Source organism: Zea mays, chromosome 1 (assembly GCF_902167145.1).
Source record: "Zea mays cultivar B73 chromosome 1, Zm-B73-REFERENCE-NAM-5.0, whole genome shotgun sequence".
In the NCBI taxonomy this organism is placed as follows: Eukaryota; Viridiplantae; Streptophyta; class Magnoliopsida; order Poales; family Poaceae; genus Zea; species Zea mays.
This window is the reverse complement of record NC_050096.1, coordinates 281,133,803-281,146,927: the sequence shown is the minus strand read 5'-3', so window position 1 is coordinate 281,146,927 and position 13,125 is coordinate 281,133,803. Positions and strand designations below refer to the sequence as shown.

General features: G+C 44.3%; 3 protein-coding genes across 31 annotated transcripts; all 3 read left to right on the top strand.

The window, feature by feature from the left end:
* LOC103643984 (uncharacterized) lies at positions 1-1,099 on the top strand. The gene is made up of 5 exons (XM_035962156.1): positions 1-353; positions 430-686; positions 777-849; positions 947-984; positions 1,078-1,099. The coding sequence occupies exons 1-5, from the start codon at positions 240-242 to the stop codon at positions 1,097-1,099; spliced, it is 504 nt and encodes a 167-aa protein (XP_035818049.1). The 5' UTR covers positions 1-239.
* On the top strand, positions 1,022-2,487 carry LOC103643983 (uncharacterized). 2 transcript variants are annotated; one of them, XM_008667159.3, is made up of 4 exons: positions 1,022-1,278; positions 1,381-1,587; positions 1,659-1,682; positions 1,768-2,487. In XM_008667159.3, exons 1-4 carry the CDS (start codon positions 1,202-1,204, stop codon positions 1,775-1,777), a joined length of 318 nt encoding a protein of 105 aa, XP_008665381.1. In that variant the 5' UTR covers positions 1,022-1,201; the 3' UTR covers positions 1,778-2,487. The 2 variants fall into 2 exon arrangements, with proteins under 2 accessions (XP_008665381.1, XP_020402886.1); XM_020547297.2 differs by having other exon boundaries at positions 1,381-1,682.
* Positions 2,488-4,718: 2,231 nt separating this feature from the next.
* Positions 4,719-11,832, top strand: LOC103643982 (uncharacterized). Of its 28 annotated transcripts, none has more exons than XR_004855610.1 (12): positions 4,720-5,250; positions 5,411-5,872; positions 5,949-6,085; positions 7,212-7,361; positions 7,463-7,506; positions 7,627-7,707; positions 7,804-7,892; positions 8,057-8,246; positions 9,010-9,070; positions 10,084-10,188; positions 11,209-11,258; positions 11,361-11,832. XR_004855610.1 is itself a non-coding variant. In XM_035964381.1 (6 exons), exons 2-5 carry the CDS (start codon positions 6,041-6,043, stop codon positions 7,873-7,875), a joined length of 348 nt encoding a protein of 115 aa, XP_035820274.1. In that variant the 5' UTR covers positions 4,720-5,250; positions 5,411-6,040; the 3' UTR covers positions 7,876-7,892; positions 8,057-8,131. The 28 variants fall into 28 exon arrangements, 1 of the variants encoding a protein (XP_035820274.1); XR_004855596.1 differs by having other exon boundaries at positions 8,943-9,070; XR_004855605.1 differs by lacking the exon at positions 7,463-7,506 and having other exon boundaries at positions 7,643-7,707; positions 8,943-9,070.
* Positions 11,833-13,125: the final 1,293 nt, after the last annotated feature.

Genomic DNA, 13,125 nt, shown 5'->3' with positions numbered 1-13,125 from the left:
CAAAACATGTGATTTGATCAACTCATGTGTTGTCTACATGTTTCATATGCTGCTGGATTGGCTATTTCTGATTGATAGGAATTTCTGATGTCCCTAATCTGCATGCGTTGGATAGGAATTTCTGATTGAGTTGCAGGCAAGAATCCTTTGTTCTTAACCATGTCTGCTCAAATGACCAACCCTGTACTGTTATGCAATAATCCTTTGTTCGAACACTACACTCACATCCAGCAAATAGTATGATACCTTTTGGTAAACTTCCAAAGTATCATCAGGATCCTACAACAGAAGAGTTAGCCAAAACACTCGATTGTTGGCCATCAATGAATTATTATATCACGGGTTGTAGATATGTAAGTATGTGTTCATTTCGAATGTATTTATAAAGGACACTTCTGTTGTAGGATCCTAATGACTGATATTTTGCAGGTTCTCATGCCATGGAAATTCAATGGATGTTACGCCCTTTTCGTAATAGATCATGTTAAAAAGCATGTGACTTTTATTGATTTTACACCGACTCAAGATTGGTGTAAACACATGCCATACAAGAGGTTCGCGGAAGCGATTATCATGGCCTCAAAAAAATATAAGATTGCTTACAGCAAGAAACGTTCTGCATGGGCGGAGGATATCTTTAAGTGGGAACATACAATTCAGACTGGTGTTCCAATTGACTTAAGAGGGTATTTTCTTCGTACCACCTTTTCAGCAGTTTAAATTTTTTCTATGATATTCATTGTGTAAAACATAGTTGCCCAAATATTGTTCTATAGGTTTAATACCAGCTACCTCGTTCTACAAGCTATGGCCATGTGGGGGAATGACAGACGACTGAAATTTGTTGGGGTGAGTGTAGCACGTTCGTTTTATGTTCAAAACTTACATTCTAGCTAACTCGTTCTACAAGATAATATGTTTTGTTCTCTTATGTCTTTGTCTGTAGGATGCAAAGACTCTTCGAAGGAACTTTGTGATTGATCTGTTAAGTTATGAGGATAATTCGTGCCGATATGCCATCCCTGCAAACATACAACAGAGACTCATCGATATCGCTAAAAAGGATTAGCTGATTAGTTGTCGACATATTTGTCTGTAATTAAAAATTCTAAATTAACTTTTTAGAATTAATTTGTGTGATATTGATAATATTTTCCACGTATATTTTGCATATTATAGTGATTTTTGTCGTTCCGTATCAATGTTTCATACAAATTTTTTACTTCCATCGCAACGCACGAGCACATATCTATACTATATATTGTTAACAAGGGCCAAGTAAGTTCTGCGCCAAGCATTTAAATTTCACTTCAATTACTTCATAATCTTTTATCTGGTGCATGATAATAAAACTATTTAATTTTTAACAATTTGTTGTAGGCATTGCTTATGGATTGTGGGGAATGGAACCACTCTGTTCAACAATCTGACTGTTGACTTGATGGATCAGATTATGGATTTTCCTGTTGACCCAATCATGGCAGCTAAGGCCTATAAGTATAAAGCAGAAATACTTCTTAAGGAATACTTGCTAGCAGATTCATATGTTCTATACACTTCTGTGCTCGCGGGGCTTCTGATGTGCAAGTTGGTACTGTTATTTTTACTGATTGTTTTTTATGGCTTGGTTGCTTGTGTTTGTGCTCTGGTATATGCAGCCAAGATCAAGATTGGGATCAATGGTGAGTTCGCATCCTCCAATCTGAGTTGTGATGTATTTGAGTTATGCCAGTCGTGTGGGTTTTTATCGTTTTTTTGTTGGTGCAGGGTTCGGTAGGATCGGAAGGCTGGTGGCCAGGGTGGCCCTACAGAGTGACGATGTCGAGCTCGTCGTCGTGAACGACCGCTTCATCAGCACCGACTACATGGTATGGTCCCTCGGCTACCACTGAAAAGGGGCCACCACTGAAGTTAGCTTCTTCTGATCAACTCAGTCGTTTACTCCTTGGCCAATAGTAGCAAAAAGAGAAGACACTAAACACCACCTAAAGGTGAAACACCGGTGATGTTCTGATGGTCAGCATCATCACTTGCTGAAGTTCCATTTTTATCTGGCACTTTCAAGGGCACTGAAGTCTTCGTGTCGCCCAGATGAGGATCGAGAATGTTGGTCTGAGCTTGGACCTTCTGAGAACTATGCTTAAATCCATTGGAAAGGTTTCCTGGCTGCTCTTGGAAGGAACTTCGGAGGTTAAGATTATCTGATGGCCCCTTTTGATTGAAATCTTGCCCGGCCGCATCCAATATCCTTTCTTCATTCTGCTGTTGCACTGTTCTGTGTACTTGGTGCAGCAGATCTGGGCCAATTCAGATGGTGATGCTGCTGGTGCTTTTGTTGCGCTTGCATCTGAAGGTGCTGCTGAGAAATGCTGGCCGAAGCTGCAGCGGCGGTAGAGGCAGGGGTGTTGGAATTTGTGGGTTTGCTTCCCATGAATGCATTTGAAGATTCTGTTCCGATAAGGCTCAGGGTGCGGGACGAAGTTTCATTTGTGTTGGCAGTAAGGAAAGGAGGCACATAATTCTTGCTTTCCGTCCTGGTGAAGGACAGCCTTTGTGAGAAGTTGATTTCTTTCTCTCACTGTCTCCAGCAATGGGAGTCGAGGATGAATCCCCCGCAACAGTTTTTGTTTCTCCAGTCATTTGGTGCTGGGGCTTCTGCTGCGTGGATTGCACAGATTGAGCTGCAGCAAAATTAAGCTAGGGATAACCATGCCGTGCTGCTTCTTGATGGCTCTGGAAAACTGCATGGTTCTGCGCCAATGCCGAAAAGTCAAGACCACTTGGCGTAGATCTAGGAGGACCAATGGAGCCAAAGGGCATCACAAAAGGCTGAGAAGAGGCCAGATCAATCCTCACACCCTGGCCTCGGCTGACTTGTGGCTGCTGATGGTCACTTAACTTCTTCTCACTCTGACTGACAGCACGTTGAGCGACTGGCATCATTGCAAAATTCGGTAGATGGACTGGAACAACAAAATTGTGTTCATACCCACTCTTCTGGGAGTGAGATGGCTTGTCATCACTAGATGGACAATCTTGTCCAGTTTTGTCACTCTTCTTTCGGTGCACAAGGCCAGGTAGCAGGACAGGGCGCTGATTGGCACTTGAATAATTTTGTGAATTACTAGCAGCTGCTGCTGCATTAGTATTTGGTGCGTATCCCAACAAGCCTTGGGACTGTTGTGGCTGATGCTTCTGTGATGAACTGGGCAAGTTTGGCATTTGGGTCTTCTGATGACTTTGTGACTGCGCACCTTGCTGCTGTGATGGGTGCAGCTTTCCCAGTTGGCTCTTCTGATGCTTCTGCTTACCAGCATGTTTGGCAAGGGAGTGGACACACGCACAACAGAAGAGAAGAGTGAAGAACAGAAGAGAATGGAAATGGAGTTGGAGGCTCTGGGAAGCAAATAGAGTAGTAGACACACTAACTTGGAGCTGCCGTGCCTGGACAGGGATTTGAAGAAACTGTAAGCAGAAGAGATGCCTGGACAGGGAGTTCAAGAAACCGGGGGGGGGGGGGGTGCCTCCTCTTTTCTGCTTATGTGACTGATTTCTGCTTCTTTCCACTGCTCCCCAGATCGTAGGTTGTTTGGGGTCTACTATAATGTTACACATTATGTGCCACATTAAATTTATGGGACGGGTGAAAACTTGCAGTTCTCTACGTCAATCCTTCAGGGTTGCAATGCTAGAGTTGCAGACAGTTTTTTTGTCACTGTTATAAAGTATTGACGTAGATAAGATGGCGTGTCAATTCAATTTACCAGTCAGACTTCTGATGTGCTAATTGGTATTATTCTGCATTTGGGTATTCTAAGGGCGCTTTGGCTCCTTTCATTACCTTGTCAATTTGTTGAAACTATTGTTCTCTCACCTGTCAAATCTATATCCCAAGGAAGCAGTTAAGGGAGCAGACGTTGTGTACACAGATGTTTAGGCCAACATGGGACAAAAGGAAGAAATTGGTTATAGAAATCAGAAGTTTCAGTGATTCATGGTATGTTTGATTGTCACACTTTCTATAATTTTTTGCGTGTCTTAGGAACAACTTCATGGTCCTAAGTGTGTTGGACTGGAATGTCTTGAACCTCAGCAGGGATGGCAATAGGAGCAACTTGTACATTGGTTCCTGCAGCATACTTGGTCCTTTGACATTCTTTGGCACTTGAACACTTCATGCGGGATGTTCCTGTCCGGGTATCAACATGTGTTCTGTAGATTGGAATAAATAAATAAAAATGTTATCACAATTGCTCCAATCATCTACATCAGCATCATGCACCAATATTTTTTTTTGCTGATTTTAAGCAGTAAGAAAGGAGTGATAGAATCAACAGAAATAAAAAACATAAAGCTCTGGCCGACCTTTGGAAGGTGTATGCCCAACTGTTCACAATATCATCTAGATGAGCTACTTGAGATAGGATTCGAAAATTCCGGAATTAATTTCTCTTTTCCAAAATTTTAGTTTGAATCTGTCTGACTAACAGTCCCAACACCTTTCTCACCTCAGCACAAACTTCAATAACAGACCCATAGACACCTCAATCTCTATCTCTACTACTCCTTATGTCTTTAGTGTAGACGTCCACAGTTGCTTGGTTCTGCAACAGTAAACATCATAGGAGTATTGTTATCGTGTTATTATACGGTTCCGTTGCAACGCACGGGCACTCACCTAGTACTACTATTAAGATAATAGTGTAGACGTCCACACCCTCCGCTCCGCACATTCCCACCGCTCCCTCGCCCCCAGATCTCGCGCACGCCAGCACCAGCCATGCGCGGGCAGAGCCCCCGCCCCCGGATCCATGGATGACCGGCGTGGATGGCGCCTCCGCTTGATGTCTCCTCCATCGATCCCGTCTCGGCATTGAAACTGTCGCAGCCCACGATGCACTCCACCCCCGGCCGATGCTTCCCCGCCCAGCCGCCTGCGCCCGCGGCTACATCATCCAGCCTGCCGCGTTCGCTACCGACGATGCACTCCACCCACCTCCGCCGCCCGCCATGGCCTCCACCCAACTCACGTGCAGCAGGTTCCAACTCCCAAGATCTAGGTCGGACACCGGCGCACACCACGTCAGCGACGCCAAGCACCACTCGTTCGACCTCGGCAAGCACCTGCCTCTCCGTCATCGCCCCACCCCCCCCCCCCCCCCCCCCCCCCCCTCCGCTCTCTATCGCTTGCTCTAGCCGATCTATGTGCATGGGGCTCAACGACTGGAACAAATCCTCGTCGATGCTCAGGTCCGTGCCCCTTCTTTCCCCTTCTTCTCCCATGAAAGGTCCATGTTTTCACTGATCTAGGAGGTTTTGATCGGGCTTTATGGCTCTGTTCGTCCAGATCTTGGGAGTTCATGGCTGGTCCTTCCATGGATTTTGACAAAATCTGCTCTTGTGATGTCAGGGATGGTTTTAGGGTAGATGGAGCATCCCCTACATGTGTCTTCCATGGGATGGCCCAACTGCAGATCTGTTCCTGGGATACTACACAATGACTACATTGCATACTCGGAGCTGCTCGACAGGAGCGTCGTCGGCGGTGCTGTAAACATCTCCTAGAGTCCTCGGGCACAAGAAGGTCAGGCGGTGATGCCAATGCAGATCATCCAATCAGATCCAGAATGCCTGCCACTGTATACTTGGAGCTGCTCGACAGGAGCGCCGTTGGCGGCATTGCAAACATCTCCTATAGTCCTCGGGCACAACAAGGTCAGCCAATGACGCCAACGCAGATCATCCCATCGGATCCGGTATTCTTGACGAAAATCCCTGAAGATGGGAAACCCACGCTGCTGGTGCAAACACCGCCGGTGATGCCAGTGTAGGCCCCATTGCCCTTGGACGGGATGTCACTGACTACAATGGAGTACCTTTCTTTCTTCGATGTCAGTCGATTATGTTTACTATGGAATATGGATGTTCTCTTATATGCTTGGTTGTAGCTCCTGACATGCAGTTGTAGCTTGGCTCGAGGCGGGCATCAGCGACGACAAACATCCTGCTCAATTTGTTGTATGATAAATACTGCGAAACAATGCTGGTGTTTCATAAGATGACCGTGCAGCTCATGAAAATCCAGGTAAAATATGTAGCTGACTATGGAAATCCAGGTAAAATATGCAGCTCATAAGATGACCGTGCATCTCTAGCAAATTGTAATGACAAAATGGAAATAAAAGAAAGAGAATTTATCTGCTCTAAGTCATAGTACAGAATGGATTCCATATTATATGTTGTTATTTTTTTCCCTACATTATATCCTTATATACTTTCAGATATAACCATAGTTGGTCTCAATGTTCAAACGATGGCCAAATATTTTTCCCTGTCTCTATTCAACTGTTGTCGCATAGCTCCCCTTGAACTATGCATTGCCACAGCCATTAGAATCCAGTTATATATACTTTGCTGCAGTGAGCCACCAATTAGCCATAGACCAAACAATCTCATGTTCATGATGAAAAAGAAAAAAAATGAGGGATTCAGAGTTTACGAACCCAACCTATTTTTACCTTTCGAGCTTGGCTGCAATGAACCTTTATAGTGCAGGGCTGCAGGCTGTAGTTTCTTTTTAATTGTTTGCATGTATGCAGTGATGATGCATGACAAATCAAAGGTGCTATTTACTTTTGACCTACCTTATGTAGGAATTTATGATGTGTAAACAGGCTACCTAATTCCCATCCATCACATAAAATTGTTACCTGTTTGTATAGCACATAACTGCATTCTAGAAGATCACAAATAGTCAATAACATAAACTGCTCGTGCTTGGATTCAGAATTTTTTAAACCCAGTGTGCAATGTAATAACTATGGACAACTATTTCTGCATTTAAATCTGTATATTAAAAATATTAATGTGGTTTATGTCCAATGCATTTCTTAACTAACTACCTTCATCTAACACAATATTTAGGGAATACATATATATATATATATATGATCGCTCGATAGTTCCTAGAATGTTAGCACTGCAATTGTTGATGCTTTGGAAAAAGGTAGCTATCAGACTAATAAATACTAATAACCAGAGCAACTTACCAATAAAATTAGAAATTTATAATCTAAGGCACAGTGATAGGTTTGTTAGACAGAATGATTGTCTCTTTTGTTTTTCTGTAGAAATGCTAATAGATGTCATGGTCCCTATTTTTCTTTAGAAATGCTATCAGACTAATAGAACTGCTGCTGGATGTGATACAGAGGGTGGAGTCGAGCGAGACGACGTGGCCGGCGCGGCGCCAGGTCGTGGCGTGCGCCGCTGTTTGCTGGTCGTGGCGTGAGGTCACCAAGGAGGTGGTGAAGACGCTCAAGGAGTGCGGCAGGATCACCTTCCCCATGTCCCTTAAGCAGGTATCTGCCTTGTTCTCTGATATCATGATTCGTATGAAGTTTTGCTGGTTAAGGTGTAGCGAGAATCTGGATGTCTTGATGCTAACTTGTTTTTGCTACAGGTTGGCACTCTCTGCCTTTTCTCTACTTTGATGATCAATCACATGTATGTTTCATTCAACTGCAATAAACCATTAACTGTATAATGACCAAAAGAAAACTATAGTACACTTACAATCCTTACAAAAAGGACAGTTAAATTTATTCTCTTGCAAATTTGTTCTAGGTCTTCACCTTTGCAGAGGCTTATGATTTTGAAGATCTAGAATCTATGGTTGAAGAAATAGCCAAAGCATTCAAGACAAAGGTGCCAACATATTGGTGCTTTTATTTTGTTTCTTACCATAATCACATCACCTGGATGACTATTTTGGTTAAACATGTTTTTTCCACGGCATTGCAGATAATGTTTATATATGTTGACACTGCTGAAGAAAACCTTGCAAAAACCATTCCTCACTCTTTATGGCATTGAATCAGAAAAGGCCTACTGTAAGTCTCATGTTGGACTCCTTATGACCTTGCAAATACATGTACCAGTTGAAACTGAACTAGAGTTTTTTCGCAAGAATTCCAATATTCATTCATAAGGCCATGCTCATTTTAGTGTTTTAGAATGATTTTTGCTTTCTGACCGCCTGTTTGTGATAATGCAGGGTCCAGTTCTTGAAAGGGTGGGAATGTGTCCAAGAAGACAAAGGCATCGACCCGCCAATTCTTCGCTACAAATTAAAACAGCACTAGGGTGAGATCAGTGGGCTTGAGAGTAGCATCATCCTTCAAACATGATGATGGGTTTCTAGCTGATGGTGTCTCTATAGCTCACTGGTATCCTTCAAAAAGAAAGTATGGTGTTGTTTTATAAGCTCTCATGTTTATGACTAAGGTTGAGATTTGTGAAGATTCAGAAATAATTAGCTACATGCCCTTGCGTAGCTTACAATGCACAATTAGCTAGCTTCATTGTTTTAACTTCTCTGCAATATGAACATGCAAATTTTAACCACCTCATTTGTTTTTAATAAGCTGAAACAAATTGTTGGTTATTATTCCCCCTTGTTTGGTCGCCCTCATTTAAGTTGTGGCTTAGATATTCCTACTCAGAGAGTTGGTACATGTTTTTTATGCTTATCTTTTTCATTTATCAACCATATGTGTGTTTGATGTTTTTTCTATGCTTAGACCTAAACAAAACATTCTTGGTAGCCACATCTAAAACATTCATTTCAAGTTCTACATTAATTCATTTATATTCCATCAACTTTTAAAATACAACACTTAGTTTGTTTGAAAAGAAATAGTTTTTGTGAAATCTTCAAACAAGGCTTGACAATGATTTATTCATCGACAATGCATCTGAGCCCTCTTTGCATTGTAAGCTCCTACAATGAAGTTATACAAAAGTCTTATCTATTCATTTTGGTTTAAGCTGGTTGAGCACTTTTTACAATATCTGGTCAACACATCTAGGATGACTCTTCACATCTGTCAATTCAAATTCTCTTCAAAACAGCTAATATTGCTCCATATTGTCTTTTGAAGCTTCCTGGAAAAAATGTCTTTTGAAGCTAATCTTGCTCCATACAGCTAATCTTCACATCTTTCAAAGCATTTGCTAGGGCCCTTCGGTGAGCAATAGAATACGACTTGCGCTACCAAAGCGTCCATAGGTATGTCTTTCCTCACTGAAAACTTTTTTTATAAAACTATCCTTAGTTCATGATCAGTTGGTGAAAAAATGCTTCAAGCATTGTTGTTTCGAACCACACCTTTCTGTAGATGTAATTCAAGTTTTCTACCACCTGTTCCTACTAATGCAGATAAAAGAAAAACCGTCTCACATTCCTTTATCTTATGCATGAAAACTGTTCCATGTATTTTCAGAAAGCTAGAGTGTGGCATGTTTTACATCTATTATAACGGTCTACCATTTTTGGGCCCATCTATAACAAGGACTTGTCCCCTGGTAGTAAATGAAAATGTTTGTCCCTAAGGCTGAGTCCAGTGCACAGCCTCTCTCTCGCCCTGCCACGTCAGCTCTCGCCTCCACTCTCGCCCCTGCTGCTCCAGTGCACAGGCTGCAGCAGGCTACAGCCTCAGGCTATAGCACACGTGGACCAATCAGAAACCGCCACTCACTGTCGCCCCTCGCTCTCGCCCGCGAAGACGCCATCGTCAACGCGTCGCCCCGCTCTCGCCTGCCTATCGCCGGGCGGTAGCAGTAGCGCCCGCCGGGTCGCTCTCGCCCGCCTCCAGCCCCGCTCTCGCCTCCTGCTGGGCGCTATCGCCCTCACTATAGCCTGCATTGGCACCAGCCTAAGTCTGTAGATTGTATTGTTCAGTCAAGCTGTTGCCCAATTGTATATGCAGCCACAAAGGCTTCTTGTGTATTTTTTCTACATTAGAATTTTCCAGAGACTGTAAATTGTATTAGTGAGACAAACAGTCATGCATTAGAGGCCTGGTCCATGACACAATTATATATAATGAGATCGAGATTTCATTGTACATGCATCCACAAGGCATCTTTTTATATTTTTAACATGAGTGTACTGATGCAATGTCGTTCTGTTTTGTCATTTTATTTTTGTTATATCTTGGAGATGCTGAGCTTGATCAATATTTTGCCATTGAATTTATGAGTGGCCTATATGTTCACTGTTTGCCCATTTCTTCAATTAAGCTGAATGCAAACCATTGAGATGGTCCAGGTTGAGGACCTCCATGACACCTATGTTGGTGTGGGTTGTGCCGCCCCATCGTGACCGTCATCGATTGGGCCTCCGAGGTATAGGTTACTTTGTTATTGCTTGGTGAATGCTTATATATGTTTTTATTCGTCTGTGCTGGTGAGGTTAGTTTTAATGAGTCGTTGACAAAGACAATGATGTGTCCCAGGAAGAACATCTTCAATTTCCTTGGAGATAAATCTAGACTGAATAGTAAATATTGTTTTAGGTGGATGACTCTCCACTGATTCCAAGAATGACTTAAATAATCAAATTTGTGTTTCTGATCCCGTGATGCCGTGATGCAAAAAAATGTTTTGAACGCTTGAAATTTAGTTGGACCATGGCTTTGATTTGAGGTGGTTTGTTTGAGTTGCCCCTCAAATATAGGCACCCATGTTAGTACAGACCAACTGATAACTGAAGATACTCTGCTCTATGTATGATTTGGTTAAAATTTTGGGACAATAGAATGGCACACATGTTTGTTGTTTTTGTCTATTTAAAAACTTCATTGGGGTGTTTTAGCATGAGTGCAACTAAAGGGGAGTAGAGCTTGTACATTGTGACTGGTTCGAATTTATGTGGAGGAACTACATGAGTGTGCTTCTGATTTTTTATAGTTTTAGCATTATCCTCTTGAAGGCCTGAATGATTCAAGTAAAAGTGACATACAATGTTGTTTTTGATGTTCAAATTCAACTGGAATACCCATTGTCTCTATTTTTTCAGTTCTTCTTAGAAAATACTTTTAAGTATGCACATGCCACATTGTTATTGGGAACCTAATCCTTATCTTCAGTTCAGCGATGATGAATCTAATTTTGAATTAGTACTTGTATGTAATGGATTTTAGATTATATGTAATCTTGATTAAGGTCAAGTTCTATGGATTAAGGTTGTATGCTTTTTCCACACCAATTCTCATTATTATGCATATGGGGCTCTAGCCCATGCATCGAACGTCAAGTTTTTCTCTGAATACAAAAACTTATGTAATAGGACCGTCTAAAAATATTTATGTTGTGAGACTACTAATTCTTTGTTTATATACTCATGTGTTGCGTGTAAAAACTCAGTCCAGGAGAAGACCTCCGATGAAGAAAGAGACATGCTGCACATGCACGAGGTATGGGCGATTTATGTCAGTGTTCAACAATTTAGTTTTTTGTTTTCCTTATCTTTTCAACACCTCCTAACACTACAAAGCTAATGTTCTTCCGCGTCACAGGGTACTTGCAGATAGATGTCGGCTCTATGGACGAACACTCGACCAAGTCAGATGAGGAGTATGAGGGCCTAGCCATGCGAGACATGATGGCTACCGGTCCAACAATGAGCAGCAAGCTGTGAGTTAAAGATGAACTCACCTGTCCTGGAGAGCAACATCCATAGGAGTGAGGCAAAATGGCGGGTACCACCACAACATGGACCCGTTCCTGAAGATGTCCAAGGAGGTGGTAGCCGACACCATAATGTCTTGCGCGTCATTGTGTCACCGGCCGGCAACACGCTGCGCTGGTACCGGCGGGTGTTATGTTTCTTAGGCGTATGTTTCTGTGCTTTGAGCTGTGCTATAGACTGGTTGTGCCAACTACTGATTTTAAAAGAAAAAGGTGAGCTGAAAATCATTGTTGAAAACAAACATGTAACGGTTCGTTCTCATCAGTTGTGCCAACTACCAATCATTTCATTGATCAGAATCTGTCGTTGCTCATGAGAACCAAAAGTAAGACACTTCTTAATAACATTGGATGCAAATTTCTGCTAGCTTATCTTCACTATCTTTTCTCATATCAATATAACACATATTTATACATAATTTTTTGTGGTATTATATGTTTCCGTTGCAACGCACGGGCACTCACCTAGTCTCTACAACTATTAAGACCCAAGTGTAGACTGCCCCCACCTACGATCCTACCCGCCTGCGATCCCCTCGCCGCGAAACCAGCCAACATCCCCGTGCCTCCCTCGCCGCGAAAGCCCCCGCCTGCGATCCCCTCGCCGCGAAACCGGCCCGCGCCTCCCTCGCTGCGAAACCAGCCCCCCGCGGATGACGCGCCCGGCCGCCCACCCCCACCCCGCCGTGATTCCCCTCCGCGCGCGGATCACGCGCACGCCGCGCCGCGCCCGCCCCCCGCGCCGCCCCGCACAGCCCACCGCAAATCGCGCCTACCTCCGCCCGTCCCCGTGAATGCTGCCCCTGCACCCACCCCGCGATGCAATCCCCACCCCGGCGCCCGCCCATCGCACACGCCTGCTACGTAGCCATGAGGAGAGTGAGGGAGCAGGGAGCCGTGGCAGCGTGAGAGATCGACGGGCCACGACGGCGAGGCGGGGACCAACATCGTCTTCATGCTCCCGCTCGCCTTCCTCCTACTCCTCTCCAGTGACGGCCACCACCTCACCACCATTGCCGTTGTAGGAAGCGAAGGTGGATCTGGTGCCGTTTGCCCCTGCCCCCGTGATGCAAATCTCCCCCGCCCTCGTCCCCATCTTCGCTGCATTTCCGTAATGGCGTCGGGCTCCTCTCGCTCCCAAATCGACCAGGTAAAACCCTAACCCTAGCACCAGGCTGCATTTCCCTCCCTACATTCGAGCCCTAACTCCTCCCTGCGGTCTTCCCCTCCGCAATTCTTCCTGGACAAGAAGCGGTGGCCCTTATCGTGCAAGACGACCCGCTGTGACTTGGGTCGCATACTCACATCATAGCTCCGACGGCGCCGAGGGGTCCATTGACGGGCACCTTGTCCGGTCTCCTTCTACATGTGCCATGGTGGCGGCCACGATGTCTCCAACAGCCTCGCTAAGAGGTGAGGATGCAGGCACCAGGCGGAGTGTGTCAGCCACAATGGGCGTTGATGCTGCTGCCTCTGCTCGGCTGCTGCCGGCGATGGGGGTGACATGGCGGTTTGGACCACAGGCGATTCACGAAGGACTTCATGTCCCATTATTGCAGGTGAACCATTGTGTGTGAAACGGGGAGTGGGAAT

Coding starts and splice junctions, on each gene's coding strand:
- LOC103643984 (XM_035962156.1), top strand. CDS start 240: ATGATACCTTTTGGTAAACTTCCAAAGTATCATCAGGATCCTACAACA. Junction 354..429: donor ATATCACGGGTTGTAGATAT/GTAAGTATGTGT, acceptor GATATTTTGCAG/GTTCTCATGCCATGGAAATT. Junction 687..776: donor GTTCCAATTGACTTAAGAGG/GTATTTTCTTCG, acceptor ATTGTTCTATAG/GTTTAATACCAGCTACCTCG.
- LOC103643983 (XM_020547297.2), top strand. CDS start 1,202: ATGTTTCATACAAATTTTTTACTTCCATCGCAACGCACGAGCACATAT. Junction 1,279..1,380: donor ATATTGTTAACAAGGGCCAA/GTAAGTTCTGCG, acceptor AATTTGTTGTAG/GCATTGCTTATGGATTGTGG. Junction 1,683..1,767: donor GATCAAGATTGGGATCAATG/GTGAGTTCGCAT, acceptor TTGTTGGTGCAG/GGTTCGGTAGGATCGGAAGG.
- LOC103643982 (XM_035964381.1), top strand. CDS start 6,041: ATGCTGGTGTTTCATAAGATGACCGTGCAGCTCATGAAAATCCAG. Junction 6,086..7,211: donor TGCAGCTCATGAAAATCCAG/GTAAAATATGTA, acceptor GATGTGATACAG/AGGGTGGAGTCGAGCGAGAC. Junction 7,362..7,626: donor TCCCCATGTCCCTTAAGCAG/GTATCTGCCTTG, acceptor AATTTGTTCTAG/GTCTTCACCTTTGCAGAGGC.